At 39.1% G+C, this 16,466-nt stretch overlaps 1 protein-coding gene across 1 annotated transcript in view; it reads right to left on the bottom strand.

Annotated features, from left to right (window-relative positions):
- RNF145 (ring finger protein 145) overlaps nt 1-12,696 on the bottom strand; it is a 59,113-nt gene extending 46,417 nt beyond the window's left edge. The window contains exons 1-2 of the mRNA XM_045503339.1: nt 12,320-12,696; nt 6,651-6,853 (exon numbers count right to left, since the gene is read on the bottom strand). Of these exons, the coding sequence (XP_045359295.1) occupies nt 6,651-6,834 (184 nt within the window). The 5' untranslated portion in view covers nt 6,835-6,853; nt 12,320-12,696. The remainder of the gene's footprint in view (nt 1-6,650; nt 6,854-12,319) is intronic.
- Nucleotides 12,697-16,466: the final 3,770 nt, after the last annotated feature.

Raw genomic sequence — 16,466 nt, 5'->3', positions numbered from 1 at the left:
TTTATCTAAATTATAACATGTATATAATCTAATTATTTGAAAAATACAAGCCAAAACTATTGCCCATGCAAATATGCATCACTATTCACTCTAAACTATCACAACAAACTCAACAGATGATGATGAAGATAACCCAACAATAATTTATAATTAAAATGCAAGATATGCAGCATTTAAAAATGATGACCTACCTAAAATAACATTAATGAATGTTCCTAACAAAATGCAGAGATTTCTGCTATTTAAAGGTTATTTCAGTAGTGAGGGGAAAAATGAGGACCTAGAATAAATTGGCAGCTTTGGTATGGAGTTGGCAGGGTCACCCATGAGAAACATATTTAAAGAAGTCTTAATAGTGATCTATGAGTGGAGAACAAGGAAGTGAAAATGGTTCTGATGTTTCTAGCTTGGATAATCAAGATAATCACAACTTTACCATTAAGATAGGAAACAGGAGAAGGAGGAGGTTTGAGGTATAGATGATGAGTTCATGACCATAAACCGAAGGGTCTACAGAATACTTAGGTGGTCATGTCTAACAATAGTTAGAAATCCATTCAGTACCAGGCACTAGCTAGGCGCTAGGAATAATCCCATTCCTACCTTCAAGGAGCTCACAATCTAGTTAGGAAGATAGATGAGTCTAAGGATCCTTGGAATGCAGCATAGTAAGTGCTATGGGAGAGGTTATGAACTGGGTGCCATGAGATCAGAGGAAAGAACACTAACCCCAGACTACAGTGGTCAAAAAAGCAACGGAAAGTGGAGATAGGGATTTGCAGCCAAAACTATATGAGATCACACAAACAACAAAAGATGAAAATTAAACACAAATTCTAGGCTGTATCAACACTTAAGAAGTCTAAAGAAAAAACACAGCAAAAGAGTCAGAAGGAATGGTCAGAAAGTTAGAAGAATCCAGAATCACTGTTAAGAGGAAGCAGTCAACAATTCCATAAATATGAGATTGTCTGCAGAATGACAACACAAATGAAGCCTGAGTTTTACATTTTAGGTCACTAATGATTTTAGTGATTGTAATTTCAATGGAATTGTTCTCATAGCAGTCTTTGCTTTCCACCTTTTACAAGGCTAATTCTGGCTCTCATTACCTCTTGCCTAAAATCCAAACTGGTCTTCTTACCCTCGGGTTTCTCCCCTCCCCAATCCAGTGGCCTGTAGAACACTGCCTAGTCAATCTTCTTAAGTGCAGTTCACCTGCTCTAAATTCCTCACTGACCTATCACTACGTACCAAATTATGAATACCTAATATATGTATTCAGGTCTTTTCACAAATTCCCCCACTATAACTTTTCAATATTACTTCTATTTCCCCTTTTATAACCTATACTTTGCAAAACAGTTCTATAATTAGCATTCCAATTATATTTAGACAATCACTTCTTTTTGCTATTCTCAGACAAAACCCACCCTGGAAAGCTTCTCAATTTGAAGGTACAATTATATTCCATAAACATGAACTTTACCATTCCCTACCTTGACTTTTAAGCTCTTAATAATAATTAAAGGATATAAAAGGGGGGGGAGTCACAATATCAATAAAAGAGACAAAATACCTAGGAATGAACTGAACAATAAATGCCCAAGACCTATATAATAAAAACTTTAAAACACTCCAGGACTCAAAAGAAACCTGGAACATAGGGAGGCTTTCTGTGTTCATACATAGAGAAGAGTTAACATCTTTAAGCTACCTCTTCATCTTAACTTAAACTAAGTACCTAAAGTTCGTATAGCCAACAATATCAGAAAAAACTCTGAGGGATAAATAAAAAACAATGAAGGGACTAAGTCTAGACAGTACAATATCGTCTAAATATTCATTATGACCACACACTTAAAAAACAGGAATAAATATCAGAAATGGAACCAAATATATGGGAGAACTTAGTATATAATGATTAGCCAGGAAAAGATGAACTATTTAATAAATACATGGAAACCACCAGATAGTTATCTAGCGGAAAAAATTATACCTACAACACACTGTACATGCAGATAAATCCTAAGTGGAGCAAAGATGTAAATGTAAAAAATGAAATAAAAATAATGGAGTAAAATATGATAGAGAAGCCTTTTCTAATTGAGTCAAAATTCTAAGTTCTAAAAGAAAAAACTATAGGGGTGTCTGGGTGGCTCAGTTGGTTAAGCGCCCCACTTCGGCTCAGGTCATGATCTCACAGTTCACGAGTTCAAGCCCCACACTGGACTCTCTGCTGTCAGCACAGAGCTCACTTCGGATCCTCTGTCCCCTTCAGTCTCTACCCCTCCCCAGCTCATTCTCTCTCTCCCTCTCTCTCTCTCTCTCTCTCTCTCTCTCTCTCAAAATAAATAAATAACTCTCTGACCTCAGTCGTAGCAATCTCTTACTCGACACATCCCCAAAGGCAAGGGAATTAAAAGCAAAGATAAACTACTAGGACCTTATGAAGATAAAAAGCTTCTGCACAGCAAAGGAAACAACCAACAAAACTAAAAGGCAACCAACGGAATGGGAAAAGATATTTGCAAATGACATATCGGACAAAGGGCTAGTATCCAAAATCTATAAAGAGCTCACCAAACTCCACACCCGAAAAACAACCCAGTGAAGAAATGGGCAGAAAACATGAATAGACACTTCTCTAAAGAAGACATCCGGATGGCCAACAGGCACATGAAAAGATGCTCAACGTCGCTCCTCATCAGGGAAATACAAATCAAAACCACACTCAGATATCACCTCATGCCAGTCAGAGTGGTCAAAATGAACAAATCAGGAGACTATAGATGCTGGCGAGGATGTGGAGAAACGGGAACCCTCTTGCACTGTTGGTGGGAATGCAAATTGGTGCAGCCAGCCACTCTGGAAAACAGTGTGGAGGTTCCTCAGAAAATTAAAAATAGACCTACCCTATGACCCAGCAATAGCACTGCTAGGTATTTACCCAAGGGATACAGGAGTACTGATGCATAGGGGCACTTGTACCCCAATGTTTATAGCAGCACTCTCAACAATAGCCAAATTGTGGAAAGAGCCTAAATGTCCATCAACTGATGAATGGATAAAGAAATTGTGGTTTACATACACAGTAGAGTACTACGTGGCAATGAGAAAGAATGAAATATGGCCCTTTGTAGCCACGTGGATGGAACTGGAGAGTGTGATGCTAAGTGAAATAAGCCATACAGAGACAGATACCATATGGTTTCACTCTTATGTGGATCCTGAGAAACTTAACAGAAACCCATGGGGGAGGGGAAGGAAAAAAAAAGAAAAAAAAAGAGGTTAGAGTAGGAGAGAGCCAAAGCATAAGAGACTCTTAAAAACTGAGAACAAACTGAGGGTTGATGGGGGGTGGGAGGGAGGGGAGGGTGGGTGATGGGTATTGAGGAGGGCACCTTTTGGGATGAGCACTGTGTGTTGTATGGAAACCAATTTGACAATAAATTTCATATATTGAAAAAAAAAATTAAAATACAAACAATAAAAAACTTAAAAAAAAGAAAAAACAATAAATTCAATCTCATTAAAAACAAATTCTGCAAGTCAAAAAAATCATAAGCCAAAATCAAGACAAGCACAACTGAAAACAGTAATTTTAACTCATCATAGAGGGTTAATTTCCCTAATGTATACCAAACTCCCACAAATTGGCAAGAAAAGGCTAAAATCCAGAGAAGGCCAGCCTAACTACTCTCTGTTGGTGCTGTGTCTCCCTTCAGCTAGAGCTGTAGCCCCAATAAAGCCTTGCCTGTGCCTTTGAGAAAAAAAGGGGGGGAGGGGAGAGGCTAAAATCCCACAGAAAAGTGGGCAAAGGACATGATCTGACAACTCACAGAAGAGGAAACACACGTTTTTCATCAACATGTGAATAAATACAATCTCACTCACAGTAAGAGAAATACAAATTAAAACTTATGTTAAAAAACATCCATTTTTCATGTACTGGAATAACCAAATGTAAGAATTTGATAACACGGTTTTTGATAAGGATGTAAGACTGTAGGAACTCTCAACCACTGTCTGTAAAACCCCATAGAGAGTAATATCGATCCATTATTACAGACATATATACTCTTTAACGCAGCAACTTCATTTCTAGCAATTTATCTCAAGGCTATATTTGTATCTGTCAAAATTATGGCTATATAAAATTATTTAGTGCAACACCGAATGAAATAGCAGACGAAACTAAAGTGTTCACCAATAGAGCATCAATTCTGTGGTATGGCCATACAAGGATACTACACCACTACGAAACAGAATTAGGAGGCCTAGGGGGAGGAGGCCTTAACATTTAATCAGAATGTTAAAATTTGGCAGAACAGGAAGTGTCAACATAAAAACACAGAGTACAAAGCTTTATTTCATGAATATCTAAAAGCAGTAGTTATGGCTCTGTGATACATCATTAAGTTAAAACAAACAACAGGTTCAAGACACTGTAAATCTACTTCTGAAATCATTGTTGCACTATATGCTAATTAACTTGGATATAAATTTAAAAATTAAATAAAAATTTTAAAAAAAGAACACTGTATATTATCCCATCATCTGTATAAAGAGAACATACATATATGTACACTTATTTATGTTTATTTACCAATATATCTTTATATTGACTTATGTATACATAAAAATATCTCTAGAATTTTTCACAAGTTAATAAAAATAGCTACTTGCTGGGGCTTAAGAGAACTTAGTAGTTGGCAAACAGAAGAATGATACTTTTCACTGTACACTTTTTATGTTTTGATTTTTTTAACATATAATAAATGTATAAATACATTACTAATTTTTAAAAAGAATTTTAAAGATGTATTTAAGGGTGAAAGTTTATAAACTAGAACATTATGTAAACACTCCTTAATACTTTGACCCAGACGTTACTCTAACCAAAAAACTGCTCAAGCTGTAACTATCTACTCATGTAATCACTGAGTTAATTCTACCATAGCATGTAATAAGTGTATTTAAGAAGGCTCAGTTGAATTCCCAAAGTTATAAGCCAGAGTATGAATTTCAACTGTATTAAAACCCACTCAACTTCTAAAATTAATGTTTCTGATTATTAGGCAGCTGTTTTTAAAATAAATATTTCAATCTACTCAGAAATAATATATGTGATAAGCACATTTTTTAAAGCACAGTGTGAATTATTCTGCTGATTAAGCTAAAAATGTAAGCCAAGTACCCGATTGTTCCTCTACAACAGATTGGAATTATTTTCCATGAATTGGCTAACATACAAAGCTTTTAGTAAAGGGCTGAGAATTATAGTGCTTTGCAGCATAAAAGAACATTCTCATTTCAAAGAATTTCCCAAGGTAATGCCATCTAAGAGAGATGAATTTATTGTACCCAGATGTTTTACTTCTAGTGCACTGCCTTTTCTACTATACTTCTTCCCACAATGGCTTACTTGGGAATCTCTTAGAGATGTAAGGGGTTTTCAGGGCTGAGCTTCGGAACCCAAAAAGTCCTTCCATAGATAAAAATAAATCTCACTGAGACAGGACAAACCCTTCACAATTCTATAAAATATGTACTTCTTGATGGACAACTCTAATAATAGTATTATCAAACCACTATCATCAAACCACATCTTGAGTTATGTTATAGTAATGCCAAATGAAACATTATTGCTATGATTACATATAAACCAAAAATTAATCTAAAAATCAAGGATCATCACTGTCATACTAGATGAATTTTTACCTGTTTCCTGCCTGTATTTCTTTTCCTTATTTTAAGATTCTAATTTTTTTTTTTTAATGTTTATTTTTGAGAGAGAGAGACAGAGAGACAGAGCTTGAGCAGGGGAGGGGCAAAGAGATAGGGAGATACAGAACTGGAAACAAGTTCCAAGCTCCGTGCTGTCAGCACAGAGCCTGACATGGGGCTCAAATTCATGAACTGTGAGATCATGACCTGAGCCAAAGTCGGAGGCTTAATCGAGTGAGCCAACCAGGCAAGGTGCCCCTTGAGATTTTAAGTAATCTCTGCACCCAACATGAGGCTCAAACTCACAACCCCAAGATCAAGAGTAGCATGTGCTATTGACTGAGCCAGCCAGGTGCCCTTCCTGCTTGTATTTCTTGACTTCTACCTCTTTAACCTCAACATTACTTTAACCAGTAACTCCAAATCACATTAATTATATTTCAAGGAATATATATATTTTTAATATTACAAATGTCATTTCCAACATTTCATTTAACTGAAATAAATGCCTTATGTTCCACTGATACTAATGTTCTGGAACAATAAAGAATATTGCATTTAGGAAGCCTCCCTTCTTTGTTACTAACAAAACCCTTAATAGACAAATTAGAACAGACCAAATGTCTGGAAAATTTGTTCTCATTTACATTTTATCATATTAAAATCTAAAATGTTTTCTTCTGCCTTCTAGTTTCATCCAGTAAAATAAACCCAAAACTGTCTGTTCTCCTCTAGCCCTAATAATTCATATGCAATGGTAAGACAAATTATATTACAAACAAGATTCATAAACATTCATCAATGACTGTATCACTGTCATTTTAACGTAACCAAACCTCATTTTACTCAAATTCAAAATCATCTTACAAAGATATAAATCAGAATGCTAACAGATTAGCAAAGGTGATATAGACACTTACCTACATAATGCATATTAAGAGCCAAATACTTATACTGGAAAAGAGGGTTGTTACTGAGGCTACTTCTTTGGATCTGCTGGAAGAAGGAGCTGACATCCCATCTGTACAGGACATCCAACAGCATGATGCTTGGCACCCTCAGGGCCACATTTAACACTGCCTCCAGTTTTTCCTTTGCAGCCATGTTTTTTCTTGGAGCAGACCTAAAATTCAGGAGATCCAACATATAAAAAATAAGTCACCTCAAACAGCCTTTAGATATCCTCTTAGGAATCTAATGGATTGCCATATCTATACAAACACTACATAACAACGTATAAAACTCCTCAGCCACAGCTACTACTTCTAGGCTTTCATGAAGCAATCTTTATATTGGGTTTTCACACTGACCCCTCCTTACAGGTCTTCCCAGTCTGCCTAAGTGGTAAGGCCTCAAACTTTATTTTTAAAAGCTTAACTCCAACTCTAGGCACTAGCAACAAAACACCCTAATAATACTACAGCTTTTGTCCAATTAACTTGAAAGGAAAAATTCACTCCCATAAAAGTGAGATTTATGTAGGTCTTAAAAAAGAGCAAAATTTAACTGATTAAAAAAAAAAAGCCTAAGCTATTCAATAAAAATTTGCTAACTACACATTTAGTTTGCAGCATCTCAAAGACTTATCCTTTTCTATATTACTTGCAATCAAAATTGAAGTACTGAATTTACATGATGTAGATACAATTCAGAGAAACTCACGATACAGGTAAAGAAAACATTGTTCACAATATTATTTCCTTGAATCATTGAACTCTTCATTTGATATTCCCATAATCTGCCTTCAAAGTGGGAAACAATTGCAACATCAAATTCTTCCTGTGATATACAGATACGCTGGCACATGGAGTCTGCAGCCCCTGTCTGTGCTCAGCTGTTGATGAGTAGTACAAATAGAATTAAAAAAAAAAAAAAAAAAAAAAAAAAGGAAATGAAAGATCTCCAGGACAATCTATTATTTAAAAGGACAATTCTGTGCAACACTGCTTTGTATGATAGTGCTGCAAATTAATCCAAGGAATTATGAGAATCAGGCAAACAAGTGTGTTAAAGACAATTTTAAAAGTAATGATAATTCTGGATTGTTGGCTCTGACAATATCCTTTTAAGAATTTTGCTGAGAAAGCTAAACACATTTCCAGCTTTGGCAGTAATTTCAGACATTATAGGACAAATGAAAACATTTATTTCTGAAGAAAATTACAGTGACAGATTACTATGCTATGGTTAAATATTTGTCAGTATTTCCATTTTACCCTCTAATTTTCATAGCTTCCTAGCTCAGATAGTTTAAAAAAAAAAAAAAGAGCTCAACTTGGCAAACCATTAATAGAAGTTTGTCAATCACTGAAAAACTGATACATTATATCAATCATTGAATGATCATAAATCATTCCCATTACTTAAAAGTTATCCTAAGAATGCACAATTAACATTTTTATTAATAAGTATTGTAATTCCGATTACTTTAAATGAACAAGATCACTTTAATAATTTTCCTACATAAGAAATAAATATTGTTAGAATTAAAACCTAACCGTTGTGTCCTATGGGGGGAAAAACCACTGAAAAATAAAAACTACTCAACATTTACTACAAATTACACCATTCAGGAATTTCAATTTCTCAAAGCTCATGAGAGAAAAAAAAAATCTTGAGAAGAAATAATACCAAAATATCACATTAACATCCTTCCAACAATAAGGCTAAGGTGACTTTTATTTCCTTTTCTGTTTGCCAAATGTTGTAGAATACCCATTATTGGGGATTAAAAAAAGAAATTCTTTATAAAAAGTATAATATGCCTAAGCTATCTAGATGACTTAAGGAAATATATAGAACATAACTACTTACTAAGGTGGTCAAACAGATAAACAGTCAAACTCAGTTGGGAGTTTATTTCAAAGTACACGAATAATGGATTTTTCTCACAAAACACCAGTCCTGTGTGAAAATCATTATGGACTAAGATAATATCACTGACAGGCTTTATACTATAATGGAATATACTTTTTCCATATTCTAGAATCCAATATAAATCACTACTGCTTTTGTAGGGACTATTACTAAGTTAGTACTTGTGGTCCATATTTATTTCATCTGAGTTAGAGCCGTCCTCCTTTTTTAATGTTTTGCTGTTTTTACATGTACCCATTTTTACCATTTATTGCAGCTCTCAAAGGGGTAAAGAAAAAAAAAAATTAAGTAAACCAATAACCACTCCTGCATCAAGATATGAAATTAAGATATGAACAACTAACAAGAAAAAAAATCTCCTTAATTCTTCTGGAGATTCAACTCTATTACAGAAGAGGGCCATTAGCATAATAGTACAAATTCCCTCTCAATAACCACTATTCCTGCCTCACATATAGAAAAAGGGAAATCTTGAGTTCCTAAAGCTCTCAATACAGAATATCCGAGACTGATCCCCAAATTCTACTGCATAGTAAATCCAAGACCCAAATGTCTGAATTAAGGAGGACCTTGTATAGAATGAAATATGCCCACTTAATAACAACCCCACTGCTTATAAACATTTCATTTATTTCTGTGAGTTATATTTTAGCAAGTCATTGGCAAGCTGGGCCTGTATGTGGACATAGAGGAAACAAATTCATGGAAAACCAGATCTAAAATATTACCCACAAAAGCTGTGGAAAGACACACACACACACACACACACACACAAAATCCCCAGCCCAACTTTGTGATTTCTAAAGTGTAAGTGCCACATGATAGGGTGATCACCATCACAAATACCACACACTACACTCCAGCACCACACACTAAATTAACATCTAAACAAAATGTGGAAACATTTATCTTGTTTAAAATCACTGAAGTCACTCACATTTGCCAAGCCACTCTATTAGAAGCATGAAGTAAAAATGGAGCTTTCTCCCCTGGCATAAAAAGCTTATTGTATTTCTATGATGTTTGGTTGAAGCCTAATTTATCTTTTTCTTAGATTTATTATCAGAGCTAATGAGTATATTCCAAGTCAGAGGACGCTTAAAATTCTCTTAAAATCATAATAATACCAAATTATCCTCAAAAATAAGTAAAGGAGCTGAACACAAAGATGACACTCCTAAGGCCAAATATTGAAGTTATTTCCTGTCATGTTCAATTACACATATTTTCCCCTCCATGAAAGATTTTTATATGTCCTCCCTGAAATGTTAACAGAACTGGGAAAGTAATATACCAACACAATGTCTCAGCAAGTAATGTAAACTAAATGTGACTCAAGCTTAAAGATGTTTTACACAGTGAAACACCTTAAAAAAAAAATCCCTTCCAAAAATGGCAAAGAACAAAACAAAACAAAACAAAAACTCAACAAAGCTAACCAAAAACAGGACCACAATGATTTCATTAGATGACTTTCCCAGGCTTGGAAGCAGCAATCACTACTTACACAGTAATGTCCTGTACAAGTATAATGTTGCACAGCTCACCATTCATATTTGTGGGTTAGAAAACACAGTCTCATTCTACACCTTCCTGGAAACACTTTGATTTTTGTTTTATGAAGAAATCACACAAATCATCCGGAACAATATGGAAAATGTATGTTTTTAAAGTAATAGCTTGTCTGTTGAAGAATTAAGAAAAAGAAACGGAAAATGGGATCTTACCAAAAAAAAAGAAGGCTATTCATATCTCCTTTTTAAAAAGGCAGATAAACTCCCTTTTTAAAAAGGCAAATAAAAAATAAGAAATAAATGAGAAAATCATATGACCCAATTTTAAATTCAGTATGATAGATAATTTAAGGCTGAAAGTTTCTACACCTTTCTTCCGCTTCGAAAGAAAAAAAATAAATCACCATTTCTCCTTTCTTTGTCCAATCCAATGGAAAAAAAAAAAATTCTACCATCCGCTAAAACCAATCTCAAGAAAAATTTTCTGGCTGTCCATACATTAGGATGGTAACCCCTGAAAATGTTATAGGGCAAAGCTAGAGCCTAAAATCATAAGTAAACTCAGCCAAAACTGAGATACCCTGGAGGAGAACGCACCTCTTACATAAGCATTGGCACATGTTTTAAATATAGCTGGTCCTCCCCACTCCCACACTATTGCTAGCTAACTTTGTATGTACCTGGTTTCCACATAAACTACTAGCAATTCTGTGGCTTCTCATCTCCAAAGTGCCAAAGATAACAGAATCCACTCTGAATAACAGGACCATCTTTCAACTCTTAAGGAGCCAGACAGAGGGAATAAAAACTGCTCTCTCTGCCATTGGGCGCTCAGCCTGGGTCACGACTGCAGCACCGACAGCTCATCCTTTGGGCATGATTCAAGATTCAGTAGAAGAGCACAGTCCGCATTTTAAAAAATAAAAAGGCACACAATCCTCTCCTTTCCTTTCAAACTAGTTTCCTGTTTACTGCAGACAGCGATGCAAAGCCATCCATTAATCTTTGATGCCTTCTCACTGCAAAGCCCCCTTCCTCTCTCCCCGCACCTCCTCCCCCGCCCTCCACGCCTGCTGATCTCAGCCGCGTTTGAACTATAGTAACCCCAACCCAGCTCGCTGCAAAGCAAGCAGCGCAGCAGCAGGGCCGCTGCCGCCGCGGGGCTAGGGGATTACGTTCGCAAAAACTCTGCCAGTAGAGAGGCCCGTGCCAGGGAGCTCCCCTCTTGTCTGGCCAAGGGTGCTGGCTCCGCCGCGCCACGCACCAAAAAGCTTCCAAAGAAAGACACGGGCCAAGTTCATCATCCCCGAGCAGAAAGGGGACTCATTCCTAAAGGGAGGGCAAGGGTCTTGGGTGGGAAAAGCAAAACAGGAGTGGGGTGGAGAAGGGATGGCAGCCGAGAGAGGACGCGATGGGGACAAAAAGGAAGGGATAGAGAACGCTCTCACAGTGAAAAAGGACAGATGGGATGCAGAGCAAATGGGCCCCCATTCGAAGAATGGCTTGGCAGGCCTTTCTGCACCCCCAAACAACCTCAAACCTCATGAAAGAAGGAAAGAGGAGGCTGAGTTTGGGGCTGCGTAGACCAAAGGATAAGTCAAAAGGAAAGAGGGAGGGAAGCTTAGAAGCAAAGCGGACAAAGACGCAAAAGAGGGAAAGTTGGAAGTGGGAACTAGAGAAAAGGGGCTGGAAAGGAGCACCTAGGAAGGGGCAGCTCAGGAAGCTGCTTAGAAAAGATCTCGAAAGGGGGTCCTAGGGATACGATGGGGCAGAGCTCAGAGAGAGAGCATCTTAGGAATGCCAGGGGAGGTAAGGGATGTCTCCGGGAGGGTGGGCAATTAAGGAGGCGGCGCTCAAGGCCCTGGAGCTGGCGGAGGGGACTCTGTACGGGGAAGGGGGGTGGGAAGGGAGGGCAGAGAGTCGGAGAGAGCTGGTGGGGGGCCAAGAGGTCTGCAAGAGGGGCAGCTGGTTAGGAGGGAGGGGACGCCAGGGGAGAAGAGGGGATGTGGGAGCCGCCTCGGATGTGGGCCGCCGAGACTGGGAAGAAGGTGGGAGGTGAACCGAGGAAGGGGCGGGGGAGGGGGGAAAGGAAGAAGCCGGCAAAAGGGTGGGGGAGGGGAGAAGGAAGGATGTGGGAAGAGAAGGGGGCGGGGGAGCCTGGATGAGAAGAGGCCAGCCAGGGAAGACGGCTCGGTCACCTCGGGCAGTGGCCTCTCTCCCCGCAGGGCGGCGGCGCCGCCGGCGGGCAGGCGAGCTCCGCAACTCCCCGGCTCTCTCGCCCGCCCTCCCGTTCTTCTCGGGCGGCGGCGGCGGGGGCCGGGACGGCGCGGCTCACAGCGGCGGCTCCTCCGCGCCGGGCCTTGGTTGCAGCGTCTTGGGAGGCGGCGGCGGCAGCGGCGGCGGCAGCGGCCCGACCCGTGCGGTCACCATCGTCCGCGGCGGCAGGCGCTCGCGGGCCGAGCCCCTCAGCAGCCGACGGCGGCCATGGCCTACTGCGCTCGCTCCTCCCGCCCCCAGCGCTCTGCGGCGACCGCGGTCCGCTCTAGCTCTCTGCGCCTGCGCGCGCCGCGCCCCTCCCCCGCCCCCGCGCGCGCGCGCTCTTGCGCTCACTCACAATCGCACGGGCCGGGTGGTTCCCGCGCCGCCCCCAGTACGTGGGCGGGAGACGCAGTCCTCCAGCGGCCCACGCAGCCGGGCCCAAGCGTCTGTGGAGACGCTTACCACCCCGACCCTTGCACGCACCCTGTGACACGCGCCATTCTGACACACGTGCGCTCTCACACTCCTCAAATACCAGAAGCCGCGAGCGCTCACACCCACACTCACCTGCTGCGACCACGTGGGAGAATTGGAGGGGCTGATCTTCACCCGGTGCAACCGCAGTAGCAATGATGCCCGAATTTTTTTTAACTCCCTCACTGACTGGACTAGACTGTCAACTCCATGGCGTCAGGGACCAAGTCTGTGATGGCTCAGCAGTGCCTAGCATAGAATAGGCGCTCCATAAGCCTCTGTTGAATAAGTGACTGGATGCCTGAATAAGTGAATTGAAAACGTTCACTATCTTTAATTTTAAACTTCCACCCCTTAGTTTAAAGAATTTGTTCAAAGAATTTTATTGTAATACGAAATTGAATAGTATTTGTGTGTTGCTTTTGGTCGAAGGTTCAAAATAGAGGTAAGTGGACACACCCCCTTCCCAAGGTGCCCCACTGACCAGCAGCCCTCCCTTAATTTAAATGGCAATATACCTTTTAGGGCTGGAACTGTTCCCCACTTACCCACAATACAAAGCCTGAAGCATGTCTCACGTGCACAGAACAAATCAAGGATGCTGCTAGTGTTTTTTGCTTTGGCAAGACACCTTATTCCCCAGTTTTTCTAGGACTTCACCGACTCTCTACAAATCCCTCACCCCCTGACACCCCTTCTCCAGGAAACAAAAAATCCTACACTATTCCTTGCTGTGTCTTTGGTCAGTAACTGGAGAGCCCATAGCTACTAGAAACCAGTCTGGCCTTTGATGTTGGTAGTGCCTATATACACAAAGACACACACCCAGGAGTGGGTAAAATGTTGCAACTATCCTGGATCATCCTGAAATTGTGAAACCTCAACTTCGGCCTGTTACAAGAGAAATTAATGTATTTCAATGAGATCTCTGTGTTGGGGGCCCTCCTTGGAAATTCAACTCTCTGGCCTCTGTGCTTTAAACATAAATCTCCAATACCTCACAACCTTTGTATCTTGCTAAAATTGTAAAAGAAAGCTTTCCTGGAGACATCCGACATTCAAATTCTGAGTAACTTCCCTTCCACTAGTTTGATAGCTCTATAGAAATGAAGTTTTAAAAAATTCTGGGAAGTATGTTCATAACTCTCTGTAGACAGCTTTCATCCTGCTGCCTTAGACTAGAATAATCAGGCATGCTACATCCTAGAAAGGCCATTTTATGAGTCTCTTTATACAGCCTGGTAAGTAAGAAATTAAATTACAGAGGCCGCATGACTAATGACTAGAATAGAAAACTGCCCAAGATAGCAAAGCCTTATACCTTGGTTTCCATCACCGCATTTTAACAACTTTACTACTGACTTCAGGCAAGAAAACATAAGGCCAGAAACAGATTGCAAAGAAGTCAAAATCTATATAACCTTAAATTCTTACTGGATTTATTTATTCTTTTAGGGTAAACTGCAGAATATTGAAAATATTCCTTTAATATTGTTACCGGATTTGTGTGTTTTGTTTAAATGGAGGAAAAGCTTACCTCAGCACTCAACATTTCCTTTTTTAAAGGAAAAAAAAATGGCTTCAAAGTTCTATAACCCTCACTAATAAGTACTCTGAACTTGTAAAAGCAGGACAAAGTCATGTCTTTTTCACCTTTGAGTTTTACAGCAGCTGCCTATAAATGCTAAGTTCAAAACAAGTGAAGAAAATTACTCTGGTAATGAAAGGGTTACTGCTATTATATTGCTGCTAATCCAGTTTTGGGAAAGCTCCACATTACCAGATGCAGGTAACTGAATCAAACTACAAAGAAAAAAGAAAAAAAAAAAAAAAAGAGGGAAAAAGACCGGGGGTGGGGCAGTAGAGAAGACTACTCAAATAAAACCAGTTACAGTGTAGAAAGTACTTTCTAGAGGCACCCAAAAAAGCAAAGGTTAGGAGCAAAACTTACTGTAAGTACCTGAAACCAAGCTTAAGCAAATGTCCAAATACCACAAACCTGGCCATAAAAGGAATTAGCTTCAGGGGTAGAAGGAAAGAACTGGAATGTTTATGACTATGGAATGGGAAACCATTCAGGATTCCAAAGGTCATCTTCCTATTCACTAAATGTATGCAACATTAAGGAGGAAGTCAGCGTAAAGTTTGGAAGAGTGCATGTTTGTTACAGCTCTAGCCATTCCAAAAGACTAGTTCCTGAATGCCTTATAAAACCAGCTATTGCTAATAAATCCCATAGAAACTGTCCTCTGCTGCAAATCTGCAGATAGTTGATGGCCAGTTCACTACGCCTTCTAGATCCAGAGATAAGACCTCACATAACAGACTTCACGTAATGGGGCCCAAATCCAAAAAACTCAGAGAGCCAACTCTGGAGATATGGAGGAAAGGTGAATTTTCATGTATGCATTTATTCACTGACTTTATTCCTATGGGCACTTTGAGGTTTTCTCCATATAATTCCAAAATAATTAACTTTTTGAATAGAAGAGTCTAAATGACATATAAAATCTCTTTCGACCTGACTACCCTTACGGTTTGATTTTGAAAGCCGATTCTAAGAGGAAAACTAAAGTTTTCTTAGGCAACATGGTTCAGTAAAGGGGAAATAAACTTTTTTTGAAATATAATTGAGATCTAATTCACATATGATACAATACACTTTTAAAGTGTGCAATTCCATGGTTTTTAGTAGATTCACAGAGTTGTGCGACCATCACAATCAATTTTAGAACATTTTCATCACCACCTCTCTTCCAAAAACAAAACAAAACAAAACAACAACAAAAAACCTGCTCTATCCCTTAGCAGTCATTCTCTTTGCCTCCCCGCTTAGGCAACTACTAATCCTTCTCTCTCTTACAGATTTAGCTATCCTAGACATTTCATATAGGTTATGTCATACAAAATGTGATCTTTTGTGTCTGCCTTATTTCCCTTAGCAACAAAGTGCATCCATGTTGTAGCATGTATAATTATTTCATTTCCTTTTATTGCCAAATAACATTCCATTGTATAGCTGTATCACATTTTGTCTATCCATTCACCAGTTGATAGACATATGAGTGGTTTCCACTTTTTTTGGCTCTTATGAATAGTACTGCTATCAACATTCGCATATAAGTCTTTGTGTGGACACATATTTTCATTTGTCTTGGGTATATAGTTAGGAGTAGAATTGAATCACCTGGTCACGTGGTAACTGTGTTTAACTTTCTGAGCAACTGCCACTGTTTTCTAAAGTGGCTGCTCCATTTTACATCCCCACCAGCAGTGTACAAGGACAGATTTACTGTTAGATTCAGATACCCCCTACTTGTTAGATATGGGACTCTGTGCCAAGTGTTCATAATTTACAAACACCTCCATTTGTCATCTGTAAAACAAGGATTAAAGACAGTATCTATTTCACAGGATTATAATAAAAAATAAATAAAACTATGTATATTAATGTTCCTGGTACAAAGTAAGCCCTCAGTATATATGTTGTTAGTAGTTCCCTCTGTCTTTGGTATCCGGTTGGCAACATTTATTCTGTAATAAAGTCAGACAGAGATAAAATTATAACTGCCTATTACCAATAAGAAATGCATATACATGGTTGGTGCTGAA

This window comes from Leopardus geoffroyi, chromosome A1 (assembly GCF_018350155.1).
Source record: "Leopardus geoffroyi isolate Oge1 chromosome A1, O.geoffroyi_Oge1_pat1.0, whole genome shotgun sequence".
Classification (NCBI taxonomy): Eukaryota; Metazoa; Chordata; class Mammalia; order Carnivora; family Felidae; genus Leopardus; species Leopardus geoffroyi.
This window is presented reverse-complemented; position numbering and strand designations above follow the sequence as displayed.